We start from the raw sequence: 17,304 nt of genomic DNA, 5'->3' as shown, positions 1-17,304 counted from the left end.
ACAGAATTAATCTCGAAGCACAATCCAGAATTTAGTGGATGGAACCGTAATTGACCTTCCTATGGCTCTAGATCACTTTTACTGGGTGGTGCAAACAGTATTATTGTTCAGCAGCTGTAGAGCTCTGGGCAGACAGTAAGATTCAAACATACTCTGGAGGTAATAGGGTCCTATTCTATGTATTGATTTGAAATAAAAGTCATTCTTTTGAATTTCACTCAACTAGCTAGAGGAAGCCAAGGTAGTTTCCTGAGGACAGGAGTAATATGAGCTCTATGATGGGTGCGAGGAGCAATTTGTGTGCCAGCATTTTGAACCTTGTGTATGGTCCATGATATATTGGGGAACCTCCAATAGCAGTGGATTTCTATAATCAATCCGAATACTAATAATAACTCTGGCTACTAGTTGGAAATTCAACTTTTATTTTGGTGTATACACAGTAATGTTCCAAACACTGATAAAGGGGTAATCACAAGTGGTATTACTACAAGTACTAATAATTCCATTCTGCAATGAAGTATATGGAATTTCGTAATAAGGAGTAACAAAAACCTCTCATCAAGTGGAGATTCACAAGCAACCACTAGTGGTAACACTAATTCAGTTTGGAAATATTAGTACTGCCCATACCACCAAATACAAAATGAGGGCCATTCAATATCACTGTCCCTTGGGTTCGACTTGGCTGTTTCAATTTTACGGACAATTCTCAAGGCAAAAATGATCCTTCTATTTTCTTAATCCGATGGTGTCCATGCACTTTCTTTATGCAGATACTTAATAATTTGCTAACGGGGGATTACTTTGAGCTCATAATTTACAGGAATGTGTAAAAATCCGTTCATTCTTGGCCTGACATCAATATCTTTAGGATCACCATGAAGCACAAGCTTAAATGACTGCAGGATCGCAGTGATGTAAATAAACAGCTCCATCTTAGCCATACTTTCTCCCGTACAGTTCCGTTTCCCTGGAGAGAGAAAAGTCACAGAAAATTAAATGTTTTGCCCTCTGGTCACATTGTGCATTTAGAAATTAATCAATGCTGAGGCAGCTGGGGGATTGCTGGAGCACACCATTAGTTGTTTGCATATAACTGTGTAACATGACTTTGAATGAAGTCTCATCAACTACAAAAACTACAAATAATGTCTGGTATCCATATATGGTTATGTATTTTGAGTCTTCAGAAAGGTCTGGCATGAAGAAGTGGGCCTGAACGTCTCTTTGTGTGTCATAAGTTTCGCGGTGCAGAAAAAAATGATGGTAAAAGTGGTGGTAATATGGCAATCGGCACTTTTCCTGCACTGGGAAACTACAGGTTTGTCAGTGGGGGTGAGTGATTTACCTCTAGTCAAGAGCTGGAGGTAAATCAGGCCCCAATCAGCAAAAAACAGCCAGAATTACCGGCACTGGTAATACTGGCGCCGGTAATACAGGTAATTCCCCCTATGGGGGCATTATACGCATTCCCCCACTTGTAATATCCCGGAAATACTGGTATATCAGGTGGCGGGATTGCTAATTCCGTTTGGTGGTATCCCCCCATTATTACTGGCGTGATGCCACCAAACTCATAATGAGAGCCTTTGAATTTGTAGTGATGTGCTATAAAATAGGGGGAAGATTATAACCACTCATATTTCAGGTGGTTCAAAGTCCTGCAAACCTTTGAACTATTCTAGATATTCATATGGGAATGTTTGAGGCTGAGCCAAGGGTTAGGAATCAGGGCCCTGTAAGGGAGGGCAATCTGCTACCAGTTGCCACAGTGCCCAGAACAAGCTCCATTGCCCTACTCATAGCAGGCTCCCACAGGCCAGTGAGGGATCTTCAACTGTATTAAATTTACAGCATTTCTGTGAGTGATTTGTGTGCACTGTAATTGAGCGGGATGCCACTAAGAACTGAGGTGCAAGAGGTGCTGTTAGGGGGTGACCCTCAAAAGTGACTTTCAAATATTTGAAGATCACCAACTTTGGTGTTCGCCCATGCTTTCTGGTAAGCACTGTCATATTGGTTATACCATTTAATGCCACAATATAATTAATTAAGGAATTACTGTACATTTTATATTTTAGTAACTGGTATTGCACATCAACTCTCATTTTTATAATCTTACTTCAAATGATAACTCTAACATTCAAAAGGGAGGAAAAAACTGTTAAGGCATGTTTGATGTAGAATTTATTTCGAGTAGCTGACAAAACCCAAGGCTTGCTTGTGATGTCATGCCACACTAGACGGAATGGTGCATAAGTAAACCCATGTTTCAACCCAATCACATGCCATTTTGTTCTTTGTATTGATTAAAACAGGCCCATTGTGCATATGCTTTCAATGTCTGCATAATATATATGCTTGTGGTGTGTGAAGTTCCCAAGTCATAATATGGCACTGCTTAAAGTAACTCTTGGTGCGTGCAAACACATGCTCATGATTGCAATACATTGAGCCTCATTACACGGAAGGCGGTAAGGGTTAACTGTCACTGGTAAGGGTACCGGTGACCGTTAACCCTTATCGCCTTACTACGAGGTCCCTTTGGGGGACCCGACCTTAACGGCTGGTGTAGACCAGCCGTTAAAGTTGGGACCCGCAAAGGGACCTTGGTGCTAATTATGGTACCGCAATTTGCGGTACCGTAATTAGCTCCTTCCCCATTCCCATTATGCCCTATGGGGCAAAAATAGGAATGGGGAAGGGCCATGGAGAAAGGGAGAATTACCGCCCCGCCAACCTTGGAATGGGGTGGTAATTCCCCTTTCCTCCATGGTGGTACCGGTATGGTACCGGCGGCAACCATGGTGCTAATAGCACCATGGTTTACCTCCTACCGTGTAATGAGGCCCATTGTCTTTTTAGGTAAGGTGAATGTTCTTCTGAATGTGTCTGCCATGTTACAAAATAACAAAGCAGTACTGATTTAAGGGAGAGACTCTTATTCACAGAAACATGACATAATCAAGGTCATCACGGGGGCCCTCCCGCTACAGTGGGGATCCCTGGCAGTGATTCTGAGATGGTTCTGAAGATGGGGCTTTGGGATTGGAGAAATAGCATTGCACACTCGATTTGTGGATCGAAAGCATCCATGTGTTTTGCCAACTTGGAGTGAACTACATTCCATGTTGGTTTACATTTTCAAAATGACTGCAGACTTACACAAATATTGTTCATTTGTACTCTCCCGGAAGGAATTTATGATGCACCTCCATCAGTTTCTTTCTTTGGAGCACCCACTCAGTGACAAACAGTCCAGAGTATTTTAAGAGGAATGGTCTGGGTAATTTGGACTGATATTGACAGTCAGAGAGTAATTATTGGAGCAGAGGAGTTGATTACGAGGTTTGACTAACGTGTACGGAGCCACTTGCCAATATAATCGGAATCCGCTGACATTGTCCAGAGACCTGTCAACAGAATGCAGCCTCTGAACAAGTAGTATACCTGTGCTACTGAAATGGAGCACAATTCAGATGCACCCTTTGGTCATATGCACTTTTAGCAAAAAGGTTGAAGAAGACCCTAAAATATTATTCACATGATAATCTTCAGAATGGGATGTCTGTCTCTGGCTGGACCCCCTTTGTTATTGTGCCCAAAAAGACTCCTGAATGTAGGCCATGTGTGGCTTTTTTGGGGTAAAAACTATAACACTCAAGGATTGGCATCCACTGCCATTAATTGGTTATATATTACTTGTGAATAATATGGTGGTGGCGACCGCCTTTATTGTGCCGTTTGGGGACTACAGTTATTTAGCAATATTGCTTGGGATATAACCCCCCGCCCCTTATCTTTCAAACATTTTTTTACTCTGTGTTGTGTCATTTTTCATATAATGTAATGTGGATGACATTTTACTTTTTCACTCTTTTTGCACCAGCATATGGAGGGGGGGGGGCAAGTCAGGTTTAGAAGAGAATATGGCTCAATTCATGAAGTCATGTTGATAAAATTGCGAATTTGATTAGGAAAATGTTGCATATCTGGTGTCAATTTATTAAATTATGGATTGGGAGCCAGTCCGAAGATGGCAGTTGCTCTAGGTAACGGACATGTGTTCGTTTAAAAGAAGGGGGTCCTGCGGCAACTGTTAAAAACAATGGGCCTCACTCTGGCCCTGCTGGTATCCTGGCGGTAGAACGGGCAGGATACCGGCAAATGTAGTTAAAGTTTCCGGCACCCGGTCCGGTGGCGTTGCTGCCAGATTACGGGTGCCGGTGCTAGAGTGACTGTATAAATCCCCATTGCCGGTGCCGGTAATGCAGGCTTTTTCTGACGGTGGGGCCCCTGGCTTACCTCTAACTGGAGGTAACCCAGGTGCCCCAGCGGCAAACCAGTAGTCGGCCGGTCCACTAAAGTGCCGGTATTCGCAAATACGGCACGATTTTACCAGATAGGCTGACATGGAATGAGGCCCAATACACCTAGAAATATTGGTTTGTGGCTTCTGAGATGTTTTGGCTTCTAGAAAAGGTGAATTTGCAGCAGGGCTTTCATTTAGATGGTTGAGCAAAGGCGTTCTTTAGGGTTATAAAAAAGGCTTTTACATCGGCATGTTCTGAGGCATCCAGATACTTCTCAACTATTAATTGTGGTGGCAGGTATCTCGGTTGGAGGTACTGTATATGCACTGTATTAAAGCAGATTTTAGAGATTGATTTTATTTAGAATCCCATTTGCCATCCCACACATATTTGTTGTGAATGGAATTATTGTATTATTGTGTGTGAGTGAGAACGAGTGAGAGAGAAAGATGAGATAAATAGAAGGAGATAGAAAGAGAGGTGAACGAGAGAAGCATGTAGCAAGAAATAGAGAGGGGGAAAGGGAGTTAGAGAAACAGTGACGAAGAGAGACAGTGGGAGATAGATTGAGAGAGAGGTTGTTTTGTTGTATGTATCATTCATCCTGTAGCAATTTTTAGGACTTGGAATTTCAACTCATGTTTTCACGTCCCTTTGGTGAAGCCTTTTAAGACAGATTCCTGTGCATGGACTTTCAGGACTCCGTCATCATTTGCAGTTCATGGAAATGAGAAATTTGATGTGTCTGGAGTATGTTGTTCTGATATCTGTCATTGCAGTGTTTGATCTGATAGAAAGGTTATCCTTCTAGGTCTTGTTAACATGGTGGTGCTGTTTATTCATCAAAGCTTCCTTACAAACATGGGACTTCTGATGGAATACCATCATGTTCCTGGCTAATTACGGCAGCATGCTTTTTTGTTGGTTGCCAGTTGAGGATAATCTCTGTGTTCTCAGGAGCAGACATTTGGAACACATAACTTACATCCAACAAATTAGCATGATTAACAGAGCAACACACATTCCATAATCAAAAATGAAATGCAGGGAAATGGGCATTCTAGTGTTTGCATTGCAAGCATCCAGTGCAAAATCTCAGGTATATTATGGCATATTTCAGCAGAATCAGAAAAAAACATGGGTGTTCATTTAATTCTGGATCTCTTAGGCTAGTGGGTTAGATGAAAGGCCAAAAACTGAGTGAGCGCAAGGAAATCATGAGCCATCTTTTGCAGCAAGGAATGTAGCTGGAAAGACTTTGTTATTGATCATTTTTAAACAGACAATGTTTTACTTTATTTGTAATAGTTCACTGATTATAAATCAATGGTTGTGTTTAACAGAAACCCAAAGGGAGAACCCGGGGGGGAACGCAAAGCGTTTCCCCCCGGGGTGGTTTTGGGCACTGCACGGGTCAGTGAGCTGGCCTGGCGTACAGTGTACCGCAGGGGTATTTAAGGGGGCAGGGAAGGTTCGAGAGCAGGTGAAGGTTGAGGACGAGCGTTTGTCCTGGTCGCCTGCTCCCGAGCCTTCCCTGCGTCTGGGCCTAATTGTCGGGCGTTTAGAGGAAGTGAGGTAGGGTTTTGTGTCAGGTAGTGGGGGCGGTTAGGCTTAGCGCTGAGGTTTGTCTTGACTGCCGATTATCAAAAAAAAAGATACATTTATAGCCGGGGGTACCGTAGATAAGGCACCCGCCTTATTGCATCGTCGAGCGGTCTCCTCGGCGTAGTACCCAGGAGTGGCGAGGGTTAGGTTGCGCCAATACGGTCCAGTTGTCTGTTTCTCTGGTGTTAGGGGAGAGAGCCAGCTGATGGTTCCCGTGGCTTCGCGTTAGAAGGGAGCTGCGGTGGGTGGGTGCAAGCGGTTTTCGGGCAATTTTGCCCCAGGTGGTGCCCCTGGTGTGTTGGGTTTGGTTGGCCGCAGAGTTGTGGGTACGAGCATCGCCTTGCCTGAGTGTGCTTCTATGCAGACCCCGGTGCGGCTAAGTGAAGCAGTGGAGAGCCCATAAAGGGGCCGCGCTGCTTTGGAACACTGGTAGCGTTTGACGGTGCTCAGGAGTGCAGAGTAAATAAAGGATAGAGAGTTAGTGACCAGGCAATTAAAGCCTAGTTTTCTTGGTGGTAAAGGGATATTAGCCTGCTTTACCCTCCAGTGATTTGGCTGCAGGCTGGGTTTGGGGGCATAATTAAGGGTAAGCATAAAGTCTGCCCTGGGAGGAAGATGTGATTTTAGCAGGCAGACAGTTAATTGGCTGAAATATTATCAGGGGATCATTTTATAAAGGGCCATTTAGGTTTCATTGGGCAAGGGGAGTTGACAGGCTTCAAATAAGAGGCTTTCTTCCCCTGCTGGTCAGCGCTCTATTGGGAGTAAGCGGCTCGGGGGCTAGCTGTTAGGTGGGTCAGCAGCACTGCTTTAGCTGGATGGTGGGTCAAGGGGAAGAAAAGAAGGGGCTGATCGATGCCCAGGCTTTGAGGGAGGCCCTTGCGATTATCAGCAGGGTGTCTAAGGCCCAACTTGAAGGGGCTGTGGAGGAGGATACAGGGGAGAAACAAGTGGATGGGGGGAGGCCACAGTGGAGAGCTGCGGAAGATGGGGCCCTTGCGGCAGTGGTGGCCTGATCCCCTATGGCTGGGAGTGGGGAATATTGGGATAACGGGGCCAGGAGAAGTAGGAGGAGATGCCCAGGAGAGCACCAAAAGGGGTTGGTGAGGTAGGAGAAGGGTCTGGTAGGGGCTTGGGGATAAAGACCCAGTGGAAGAAGTGGAGGTCAGGAGGTTGCATAAAGGTGCAGGGCAGGCAGGTGGGGAGGAGGGGAGTGCCGGAGTGAAGAGAGGGGAGACGGGGCAGAGGGGTAAGGGAGGAAAATACCTGTAAAAGAGTGCAGGGGGAGGAGAAGAGAGCGGTCCCCTTCAATCAGTGAGGATAGGGAGGGGCACGGAATGCCCCCCCCCCCGGCTAGGAAGATTTCAGGTGGAGGGCACAGGACGTCCCCCGCTATTGCAGAGGTGGAGTCAGGATAGGGTTTAAGAACGGCCCCTCCGTAAAACTCACAAGGACAGTCGAGAGGGCGCAGCATGGCCCCCAGCACGGAGGACCATAGGGTGGAGGAGAGGACCCCTCACCCGAGAGAAGAGGAACAGGAAGGGGTTTCTTCAGCCCCACTGAGAAGACGCTGATGGAGTGGCGGGGCGGACGCCCTGGGCTCACATGAGGGAGGCAAAAGGGCTGGGAGGAAACTGGCTGGGTGAGACTGCTGACATGTTTTGTCCCCGCAGCAGGAGCCCAATAAGGAAGGAGATGAGGAGCTTTGGAGTGGAGGCCTGGCTGTAGACGGCGATGGCAGGGCAGAAAGAGGTGAGCGGGAAGGGGACTGGTCAGCAGCATTGCAGAAGTGCGAAACAAGGTTGGGGGCAAGAAGGGAAGGGGCAGGGGCGCAAGGGGCGAGGAGAGAGATTGGCATAGAGGCTATGGGGGACTTGGTTGTGGAGAAGAGGATTTCTTCGGTGGAGGTGCATACAGACAGGGCGATTGGGCCCTTGGCACCTGAGGTACAGGTTCCAAAAGAGAAGGATGCAGTGGGAAAGGGTAAGGAGAAAAAGCTGCCATACATGGGCATTACGAAACCTGTGGGAGCACATTTGATGACAACAACAAAGGATAAGATATGGCCTGGGGAATTTGTGGACGTGTTCAAGCTTCTACATAGGGAGATGAGCGCCAAGGAGGGTTCTAAGAGGAGGAGAGGGAGCTGGCCTCGCGTCCGAAGGTACCGGTGATGATCGAGAATTGGACGTCGGCTTTTATTATCCATTCGGGTGTCTATTATGAGAAATTCCCAGAGATGTGTGGCACTGTTGAAGTACATGGATGTGATTAGAAAGGCATTCACGAGTTTTGGGGGATTCGCGTGGGTGTGTTATGATGAGGAATTTAGGGCAAGGATGGCAGAGGACAGCCAGGCGGTTTCGGGTGAGATAGATATGAATCTCTGGCTGCAGTGGATGGCGCTGACGAGGCCAGCTCCAACGTCGCACACAGCGAGTGGTTTGCCTGTGCCTTTCCAGCCCTTTCTTGGTCGTCCCGCCCATGAGGGGGCAGGGGGAGGAGGCAGGGGTCAGCCCTCAGCGGCTTGCTGGGCCTTTAACAAGGACGGCTGCAAAAGGATGGTATGTAGGTTTGGACATGAATGCAGTAAGTGTGCAGGCAGGCACACAAACACTCAGTGTTATCAGCAGGGGGATAGAGTGAGAGGGCAATGAGCAGGCCGGGGGTTGTGGGAAAAGGCTTTTACTCCAGTGAAGGTGGAGGGGCTGGAGACGTTGCTTGAATTTTACACGGACAGGGAGGGGTCGGAGATCTTGGGAAATGGTTTTCGTTATGGTTCTAGGTTGGGTTATCAAGGTCCAAGGGTGCGTCGTTGGGCGGAGAATTTGGAGTCAGCTAGGGAAAATATGGAAGTGGTAAGAGAAAAATTGGGCAAGGAGATAGCAGTGTGGAGGGTTATAGGGCCATTTGCTGATCTGCCAGGGGATTTAGTGGTATCCCCACTGGTTGTCGTGCCCAAGAATGTTCTGGAGGAATTTAGGTTAATACACCATTTGTCATGGCCAGAGGGCATGTCGGTAAACGATTCTGTTACCCCGGAGGAGTGTGGGGTTGCATACGCGAGTGTGGATCAGGCGGTGGGTTGGGTGAGGAAGGCTGGGCGCTGGGCCTTCATGGCCAAGTGCGACATTAAGGCGGCTGGCTTTCAGGTTGCTTCCAGTGCACCCAGAGGATTTATGGCTGCTGGGAATGCAATTTGAGGACCGCATTTACATAGACAAGGTCTTGCCGACGGGTTGCACAATTTCTTGCACCTTGTTTGAGCGTTTCAGTTCAGTTTTGCAGTGGGTTTTTTCATATAGTTCTGGTTCGGAAAGTGTATTGCATTACTTAGATGATTTTCTGTTCATTAGTGGGGCGGGCAAAGAAAAGGAGTGCAGGGAGATGCTAGGGATGTTTCAGGCGCTGATGCAGGAGTTGGGGGTGCCATTGGCAGAGGACAAAACGGAGGGACCGGCAGTGGTGTTGACCTTTTTAGGGATTGAATTGGACTAGGTGGCCATGACCTCAGGCTTGCCGCATGACAAGGTGAGCAGGCTGGTAGGTTTGCTTGAAAAAGCGGTAGGTGCTCGGAAGATGACATTAGTGTAGATGCAGAGGCTAGTAGGGGATTTTAATTTTGCATGCAAGGTGGTGGCCCCGGGCCATACTTTTTGTAGGAACATGGTGCTGTCTATGGTGGAAGCAAAGTGCCCACATCATCGGGTAAGGGTGTCAGGGTTGGGTCGGGAAGACTGTAGGATTGGGTTGCGTTTTCTGGAGAGTTTTAACAGGGTGTCCATGTGGCTCCAGCGGGATCCTGTGTCATGGGAAGTGCAGATATCCTCAGATGCAGCAGGTGCGGGGGGTTTGGAGTGTTTTCGGGTGCAAATGGTGCACCGAGTAGTGGCCATCGAGTTGGTTGAAAGAAGGGAGAAGCATAGCATTTCTGGAATTTTTTCCTTTGGTGGTTGCAATGGAATTGTGGGGAAAGGAATTGCAGAACAGGAAAGTGAACTTCAATATTGACAATGAATGTGTGGTTCATGTAGTGAAAAGGGAGTCGACAAGGGACCAGAGGGTGGCGAGGTTAATGAGGGAATTTGTGTTGCGCTGTATGAAAATGAATGTGGTGTTTAATGCAACACACGTGCCAGGGAAGGATAATGGCATTGCTGATGCATTATCTCGTTTTCAATGGCAGAGATTCCGTGGACTGGCACCAGGAGCGGAGCAGAGGGGACAACGGATCCCAGAAGAGCTGTGGAACATAGGAAGTTGAGAGCGCTGTCTTTAGTAGAGGGTTCTCTGGCCCCGGCGTCCAGAGCAGCATACAGGAGGGCATGGGTTGAATTCATAAAAGGGGGAGAGCGTATGTGGAAGGGTAGGGAGGACCCCGAGAAGCGTAGAAAGGATGATGTAGTCAATTTTCTATTAGGGTGCATGGACAAAGGATGGTCGAAAGCGACAATAGCGGGGAAGATGGCGGGCATCGCTTTTTATGGCAAGTTATTTTGGGGTTTTCAGCCCAACGGCAGGGAAATGGCGAGCAGGATGTTAGAGGGCTGGGCAAGGGAGAATAGGAGGGAGCAGGAGGCCTATATCGGTGGCTCTGTTGGCTAGTTTATACCGAGTTCTGGACAGGGTTTGCTGGTCGGCTTGGGAGGGGGTCATGTTTTCGGCATGTTTTACTTGGTTGTTTTTTGGGGCATTCTGGGTGTCTGAGCTGGTAGGGGGGAAAGGAGGGAAAGGTGGCTTGCATTGGGAGGATGTTTATTTCACAGAAGAGGGGGTGGATATTATGATTAGGAGGTCAAGGACGGATCAAAGGGGGAGGGGATGCTGGGTGTTGCTGGGGTGGGGTAGCAAGGAGCTGTGCCCGGTTAGGTCAGGTTTGGCTTGGAAGGAGTTATGTGGGGGGGGGGGTTCGGGGTTGGTTTTCAAGCATGAGGATGAGGCGGTAGTGTTGGCGGCTCAGGTGTTGGGTGTGTTGAGAAAGGCTTTGGGGGCAGCGGGGAAAGTGCAGAGGAGTTTGGAACTCATTCATTTAGGATGGGGGCGGCATCTGAAGGGAGCTAGTTGGGGTGACCGGAGGACAAGGTTAAGTTTGAGTCGGTGGAGGTAAGGGAAATATAAAGGGTATATTAGGGACTTGGGGAAAGGAGATGTCTGAAAGAGTATTAATGGGGGGCAGAGACAGAGGGACGGGTGTGCAGGGAGGTTGGAGACAGGAAAGTGACAATGTAATTTCTTTTTGCAGATGCGGCTCGGAGGACGGGGGAGATGCAGCAGATTTGAATTGTTCGTCATTCAGTTGTGAAATGGGCGGGGAAGGAGGCGGAGAAAAGGATTTCTGGTACTCAATTGGGGTGTAGTTACAAGGTGGCGCTTGTGAGATGGTCAGGTTTAGGGGGCTTTGATGGGATCAGCTGCTGCCCATGTTGGCGGGGCTGAAGGAGCGTTATGGGGTCCGGAAGGGCTGATAATACACGCTGGAGAGAATGATCTTGTCAAAGACACAGGTATGGCCCTTTTGAGAAAAATGAAGAGGGACTTGTCATGGATTAGGGAGATATGGACAAAGGTGAGTTTGGTATGGTCTAAGCTGCTGCCAAGGAGAGTATGGCGGGTCGCGGTAAGTGAGGGAGCAGTAGAGCGGACTAGGAAGAAAATTAATAGGCAGATGACGGAATTTTGCAGTTTGGCAGCGGTGCAAGTTCTAGTGCACAGAGAGATAGTATATGAGGATTTATCAGTTTTCCGGGAGGATGGCGTGCTTTTGTCAGTTTATGGGAATAGTTACTACCTCTTGGATATGCAGGTGTAAGTGCAGGAAATGATAAAGGGTTGGGGCTAGAAGGTAGAATGGTAGGGGTGTGGCAGAAAGAGCACCTTGTGGGAAGGTTTTTCTGATGCCGGGGACATGGCCCCTTTGGATGAGGGGGGAGGGAAGCACAATGGGGGAATAACACAGGAAAGGATGGGGGTGGTGCTGTTTGGCACGAACAGGCTACGCAGGGGGTGCAAAGAGGGGGAACAGGTAATGAAGATGGAGGAGCATGGCCCTTGGGATAAAGCGGGAAGGAAGGCTGGAGAAGATGGTAAAGAGACAGTAGGGAGCAAAGGATAGGTATGGAGGAATTTAAACTGACTTATTTATTTAATTATTGGGGGAATTGAAATGTTTAATTATTCATTTGTTTGGAAAATTGTTAAAAACAGATATGTTAGTCTGTAAGGCCAGGGGCCAGGTTAGCGTTTAATTATGAGCTTTGGCCTGTCACATTAATGCAACCTTTTCCACTACAAGTGAGTCTGGGTGTTTTGTGCAGTAAGCCCAAAAGCACTTGTTTGCTTTCAGACAACCTAAAATAAGGATTAAACTATATTTTGATATCAGCTAATTAATTGTATTATCCTAGTTTATGTTCATAAAATATTGACACAAACAGTCATATTTTATTGTAAATTGCGTGCAGATGTCAACCTACATTCGCACTCGGGAAAGACAGATTGACCATATCCGGGCAAGATTGTGGTTTCACTGCCCACACCGCCGTCGTTAAAATAGAAAAGGGGCTAGGTCCCTTTTTGCATGACGGCATCCATTTTGGAACATTTGTTCATAGCTGCCAGGAGCAGAAAAAGGACCTAGTTCCATTTCAATGGCAGCATGCATTTTTTCTCATTTTCTTTTCTCCGACGTGAGATGGGCTCATGCTGAGCTAATCTCCTGACAGGCTAAAAAAAACAATACTATCTGCACCCCAGTAAATCCCAGGGTGTGAAGAGCTTTCACGCTTAGCTCAGGCCTACCAAAGCTCGGGCTGGCTGGCCATTTAAGCCCAAGCCCTCAACCCCCCCCCGCACCCTGCGTGGGCATGGAAACTATTTTATCACTTACGTGCGTAGGGGTCACTTGAATGCAATATTACACCTTAATGAGATGAGGGGGGAAGAAAGAGTAAAAATGGGTGAACTGACTTCTACTCTTTCATTTTCCTCTCTGTCTCTTAAGAATTGTAAACGCTACCTGCAGAATGCTTTACTGATCAATTCTTGCGGAATCCACCTGCTCTTGAACAAGAGCAAAACAGAAGCTGATTCTGTAGTAATCTATTTGTTGAACACCTGCATGAAAATCTAATGCAGACATTCAATGAAATGCACTGACTAGACAGAGGAGAACGCACAGCGGGTATCTTATCCCCGATCCGTGTCCCTTGTCCGCTTTGTCACTACAGAAACTCGTGGCATAGTGGAAAATGAAGGTGCAAAAGCATTACGCCTTGCTTTCATGCTTCCATTTTCCACTCCACCCATTTAAAATGAGGCCAAAACATCCATACTTTTCCGATCTATTTTGAACAAAATACTTATTGATGGTTCATAATTTAATTTTCAAAATATTTGTTGATATATCTACCTGCAGAGAAGGGCATAAATGCATTACTCTTCTTAAATTTGCCATTTTCATCCAAGAAGTGTCCTGGGTCGAAGGTTTCTGGATCTTTGAATTGAGTCGGATCCCGATGAACAGAGGACAATATTGGATAAATTTCCGTACCCTAAAAATATTCAAATGTAAAATTTAAGTATATTCCCAAATTAGTTTTGTCATGCTCTGCATTGATTATTAGTCCGTCATTTCACAAGGTTCTAAAGTCATCCCCATTTGACCTACAAGTCGATTTTATATAATACAAAACACACAGCTTTATTATCTCCTCAATTAAAGAAAGCTGTCTACTTTACTTTGACTTTAATCAAATGTTCAGTTTTAACATTAGAACATGTGTCACTCTTTTTTTCTAAATGAGGGTTTCCCCTTTGCACTAAACTTCATAAAACTAATGACGTCTCCCAAAATGTTAGATGAAACAGTTCAGATCTGTCTTCAGTAAGGTACCATATTTTATTTGTTTTTTTGCTTATGAGTCATTCAGTTTATTTCAGAATATTGTGATTTCATAAAACAAAAGATATTAAGCACATAAATAAATACATAAAGAAACAACAAAAAAAATAAGAATTCAGGCATTACTGTTCAACAATGAAAAACGTTTCCTAATGTTTAAAGAATTCCATAGGTAAGTCAAAAGGGACCAGCCCGCAAAGTGGGTATCGACCCTGAGAAGGTAGCATAACATTGGACCATTACTGAAAACCCATATTTCTTGAAAGGGGGCATAATGTTCTTCTAATTGAGTGTAAACTGGGTAAAAAGACATAAAATGCAACAGGTCTTTTCTAACATCAGGACAAAAAGGGCAATAAACATCTTCAAGTGTCTTATTCCATAATTCAGTGATTGCTTTAAGCAGAAAGTAATTCAATCTTAGCAAAGTAATCAAAATTCTGTCATGCGCAAAGTTATTCCAAGAGCGGTAATCCTGCCGTGTGATGGTGGAAAGAACTAGGTGCTTACGGTTTGCATCTTTCATAATCTCTTCATTTTACCTCAGTTCAAACCTATAATTACACGGACATTCTCTTAAAAACAGATTGAATACCAGTTCATGCCTTTAAATAATATGAAACAACACTCTCACTTCCTTAGAATTCCCAAAAATATGTGTAGCGTCTTCTCTGTTCTCACTAAAAAAATTCAACCAAAGCCCATTCTCCAATAACGAACATCTTTTCATATTTGCAAGAGTTGTGTGCAAATGAAGTAACATCTCTTATTGGATCAATTGACATTTTATTTTTGAAGATATCATTTTCAAAGTATCATGTGAAGCAGCCTATTTTTAATGTGTGCATTGAATTTGTTGTTCCAGGCAGGCTTTACTGTCAACTTAACGTAATGTACAAGCGTTGGTAGTAACACATTAAAAGGTGCACTTCTATACTAACTCTAGATATCATGTTTCATGGCACTTTCAACTGGCACTCAACTACCATCCTTCAAAATATGGCTCATTTCAGCTTTGCATCGGCTCGATCTTTGCTCGTATAGAGTCCCAGTTCGATAAACGACAACATTTTACCCCTTCAGAAGTGCTCCATATTCAACATATCTCAATAGTCCATTCATTCCATGACAGTGTTTTTATTTAATTTATTTGTTGAGCATGTGTTACGCGCTTATACAACAAAACAGTGTTTCCAAGCGCCACAAGGCAAGTGGGGAGGGAACGAGGGGCGTAAATAAAATGGAAAAAAGAACATTAAATATAAGAATATAATGTGGTCCTACTAGGCCTCATGACATTCAGATGTGCAAGTGCAGTGAAGAGAAGTACAGGAGATAAGGAAGGGGGGTTGTACTCCCTTACTTGCCTTACAGGGTGTAAAACATGTAATAGAGTCCCTTGATCTCACAAGTTCCTGAAGTTTCCTATAGTAGTTTATCCTCTCCTTAGAACACTTTGTTATCAAGGCACCACATTCCTCCATTGTTGTAAGTGTATGATTCTTCAGCATTGTGTTTTCCTCATAATTAAGCCCAAGCACATCTGTATGATAATTGCCAAAAGAATAGGAAGTACAAGCCTCCTAAACAATGCTTGGATTTAAGTCTTTTGCGGGCAATCATGCCACATTTTCAAACCCTCAAATTACATTTTACGTAATAGTTTACACATGTACAATTGTTTGACATATTTATAACAAAGTAGTTGATTAAACAGTGTTTAGCTGCTAACATCTATTTCAGTCCTTTACTGAATACAATCTACATTTAATTTAATGTACTTTTAATTTGGAAATATATAGTAATGTTAGGTAGAATTTCCATTTTATGTGTAATTCTCCCCACTTTGTGAGTCCCCCAGCATTTTTACTGGACTATTGGATTTTTGGTGTTATGCTTTCCCCCATCTTTTTCTGGCATCTACATTTTATTATTGTAGCACACAGCACAGTGCAGTGTTGATGGGAGTGCCTTGAGCTTATATTTTTCTTTACCCTGTGATACTTTTTGTCCTCCCGACTTTTATTTTGTGGGAACAGCACAACCCACCTTATGTGTAGTGCTGAGGGGAAAGAGGGGAAACAACGTCTCTTTTATCACTTTTTCAGTAACTTGTAGCTACTGATCAAAGATCATCTAACATGCTGGTAGCAGTGTACCTTTTTTACTCAACTTTTTGTGGACTTTTCTCGCAGGCTGCTTCACAGCTGCGGTGGGGGACACATGGGTCACCCTTTACCTGCAGTGGTGGCTGTGATTTTCTAAGCCCTGTTCATGGTGACTTGGCTCTTCTTGGGTCTTCTTCTACCTGCCTCCGTGGGGAGGGTCTTGATGGGTCTTTTGCCTTTGGCGGGTTTCCCATGGAAATCCCGCCTAGGCTCTATAAGTGCCTAAAAGGACAGGAAGCAGAGGAGGTGCCCAAAACTCCTGTGGTCTTTGACTTGCTGTATGCCAGCCTGGAACCGGTTCTGACTGGGAGGCTGGCTGTCCCCATTGGAGAGACACCCCCCATAGCATAAATTAATGAATTCTTGGTGATGGATGGACTCAGTTTTCTGCATAAAAGGTGAGGGTCTGGAGCTTAAACTCAAAGTCGACCAAGGGACCTGAAAATCCAAAGAGGAATTCACAGAAGGACGTCCTCAGCGAATTCCAGCGCCTGCCAGAGCCATTGAGTGACCGCTGCTGACCGGACACCGAATTCCAAATGACAGGGAAGAGCTGCTGAAGCCGAATTCCTCCCTTGGACTGGTAAGTCTAACCAGTCTTGAGTCTACCTCCAGTTTGCGCTATCCCACAAGGAACTGTGAACTTCCAGGGCTGCAATTTTCCAATACGCTTGGGCCTCTGCCAATCTGCAGCACATCCTCTCCCAAAGTGCGGTTCTCGCTGGAACCTTTTGGGCATTCTCGTGGGCCTGCGCTGACACTTTACAACTCTGAGACATCCCCTCAGCCAAGTCATGGACCAAGAGAATGAGAGAATTCCTCCTGCCACAAACAATCACTAGCCAAAGCATGCAAGCATGCAAACGGCTCCAACACACCTGTACTGAGTAGATGCACTGCTGTGCGTCCCACTGACTGAGTGCAACCAACTGCCCCCCCCCCCGCCCCCAGAAGTTCATTCTTCAGCCACCAGGGCACTGTTACCTCACAGTGGGGACCTCCCTGGTGCATCACCTTCTTAATTAATAAGGTAATGTATCGTGCCCTGGTACTGACCTTGAGCATGCTGTGTTGTCTTCTCGCTCATGGGGCTGCATTTAGCTGCACATTGCACCCATTCAGAGCCTGTCTTGAGTCCCATTGGGCTGGACGACCCTTTGGGCTCACCTGTGCCTTAGGACATTGGTCCTTGGGGCACCCCTGGCAAGGAATCCTCCTAACCCTGTGCAACCTGCAGAACAGCTTGACGAGTGCCTGCTGGACTCTTCCCACTGAAACTAGATACATTGTTCTCAAACTCTACATCCTTGGCCAC

General features: G+C 45.8%; 1 protein-coding gene across 1 annotated transcript in view; it reads right to left on the bottom strand.

Moving 5' to 3' along the window:
• Window positions 1-408: 408 nt before the first annotated feature.
• Window positions 409-17,304, bottom strand: part of LOC138520915 (cytochrome P450 2A6-like) — a 181,735-nt gene continuing 164,839 nt past the window's right edge. The window contains exons 8-9 of the mRNA XM_069633342.1: window positions 13,330-13,471; window positions 409-973 (exon numbers count right to left, since the gene is read on the bottom strand). Of these exons, the coding sequence (XP_069489443.1) occupies window positions 792-973; window positions 13,330-13,471 (324 nt within the window). The 3' untranslated portion in view covers window positions 409-791. The remainder of the gene's footprint in view (window positions 974-13,329; window positions 13,472-17,304) is intronic.

Source organism: Ambystoma mexicanum, chromosome 13, assembly GCF_040938575.1.
Source record: "Ambystoma mexicanum isolate Mex_15411 chromosome 13, UKY_AmexF1_1, whole genome shotgun sequence".
Taxonomy (NCBI): domain Eukaryota; kingdom Metazoa; phylum Chordata; class Amphibia; order Caudata; family Ambystomatidae; genus Ambystoma; species Ambystoma mexicanum.
The sequence above is the reverse complement of the archived record's forward strand: the minus strand, read 5'-3'. Positions and strand labels throughout refer to the sequence as shown.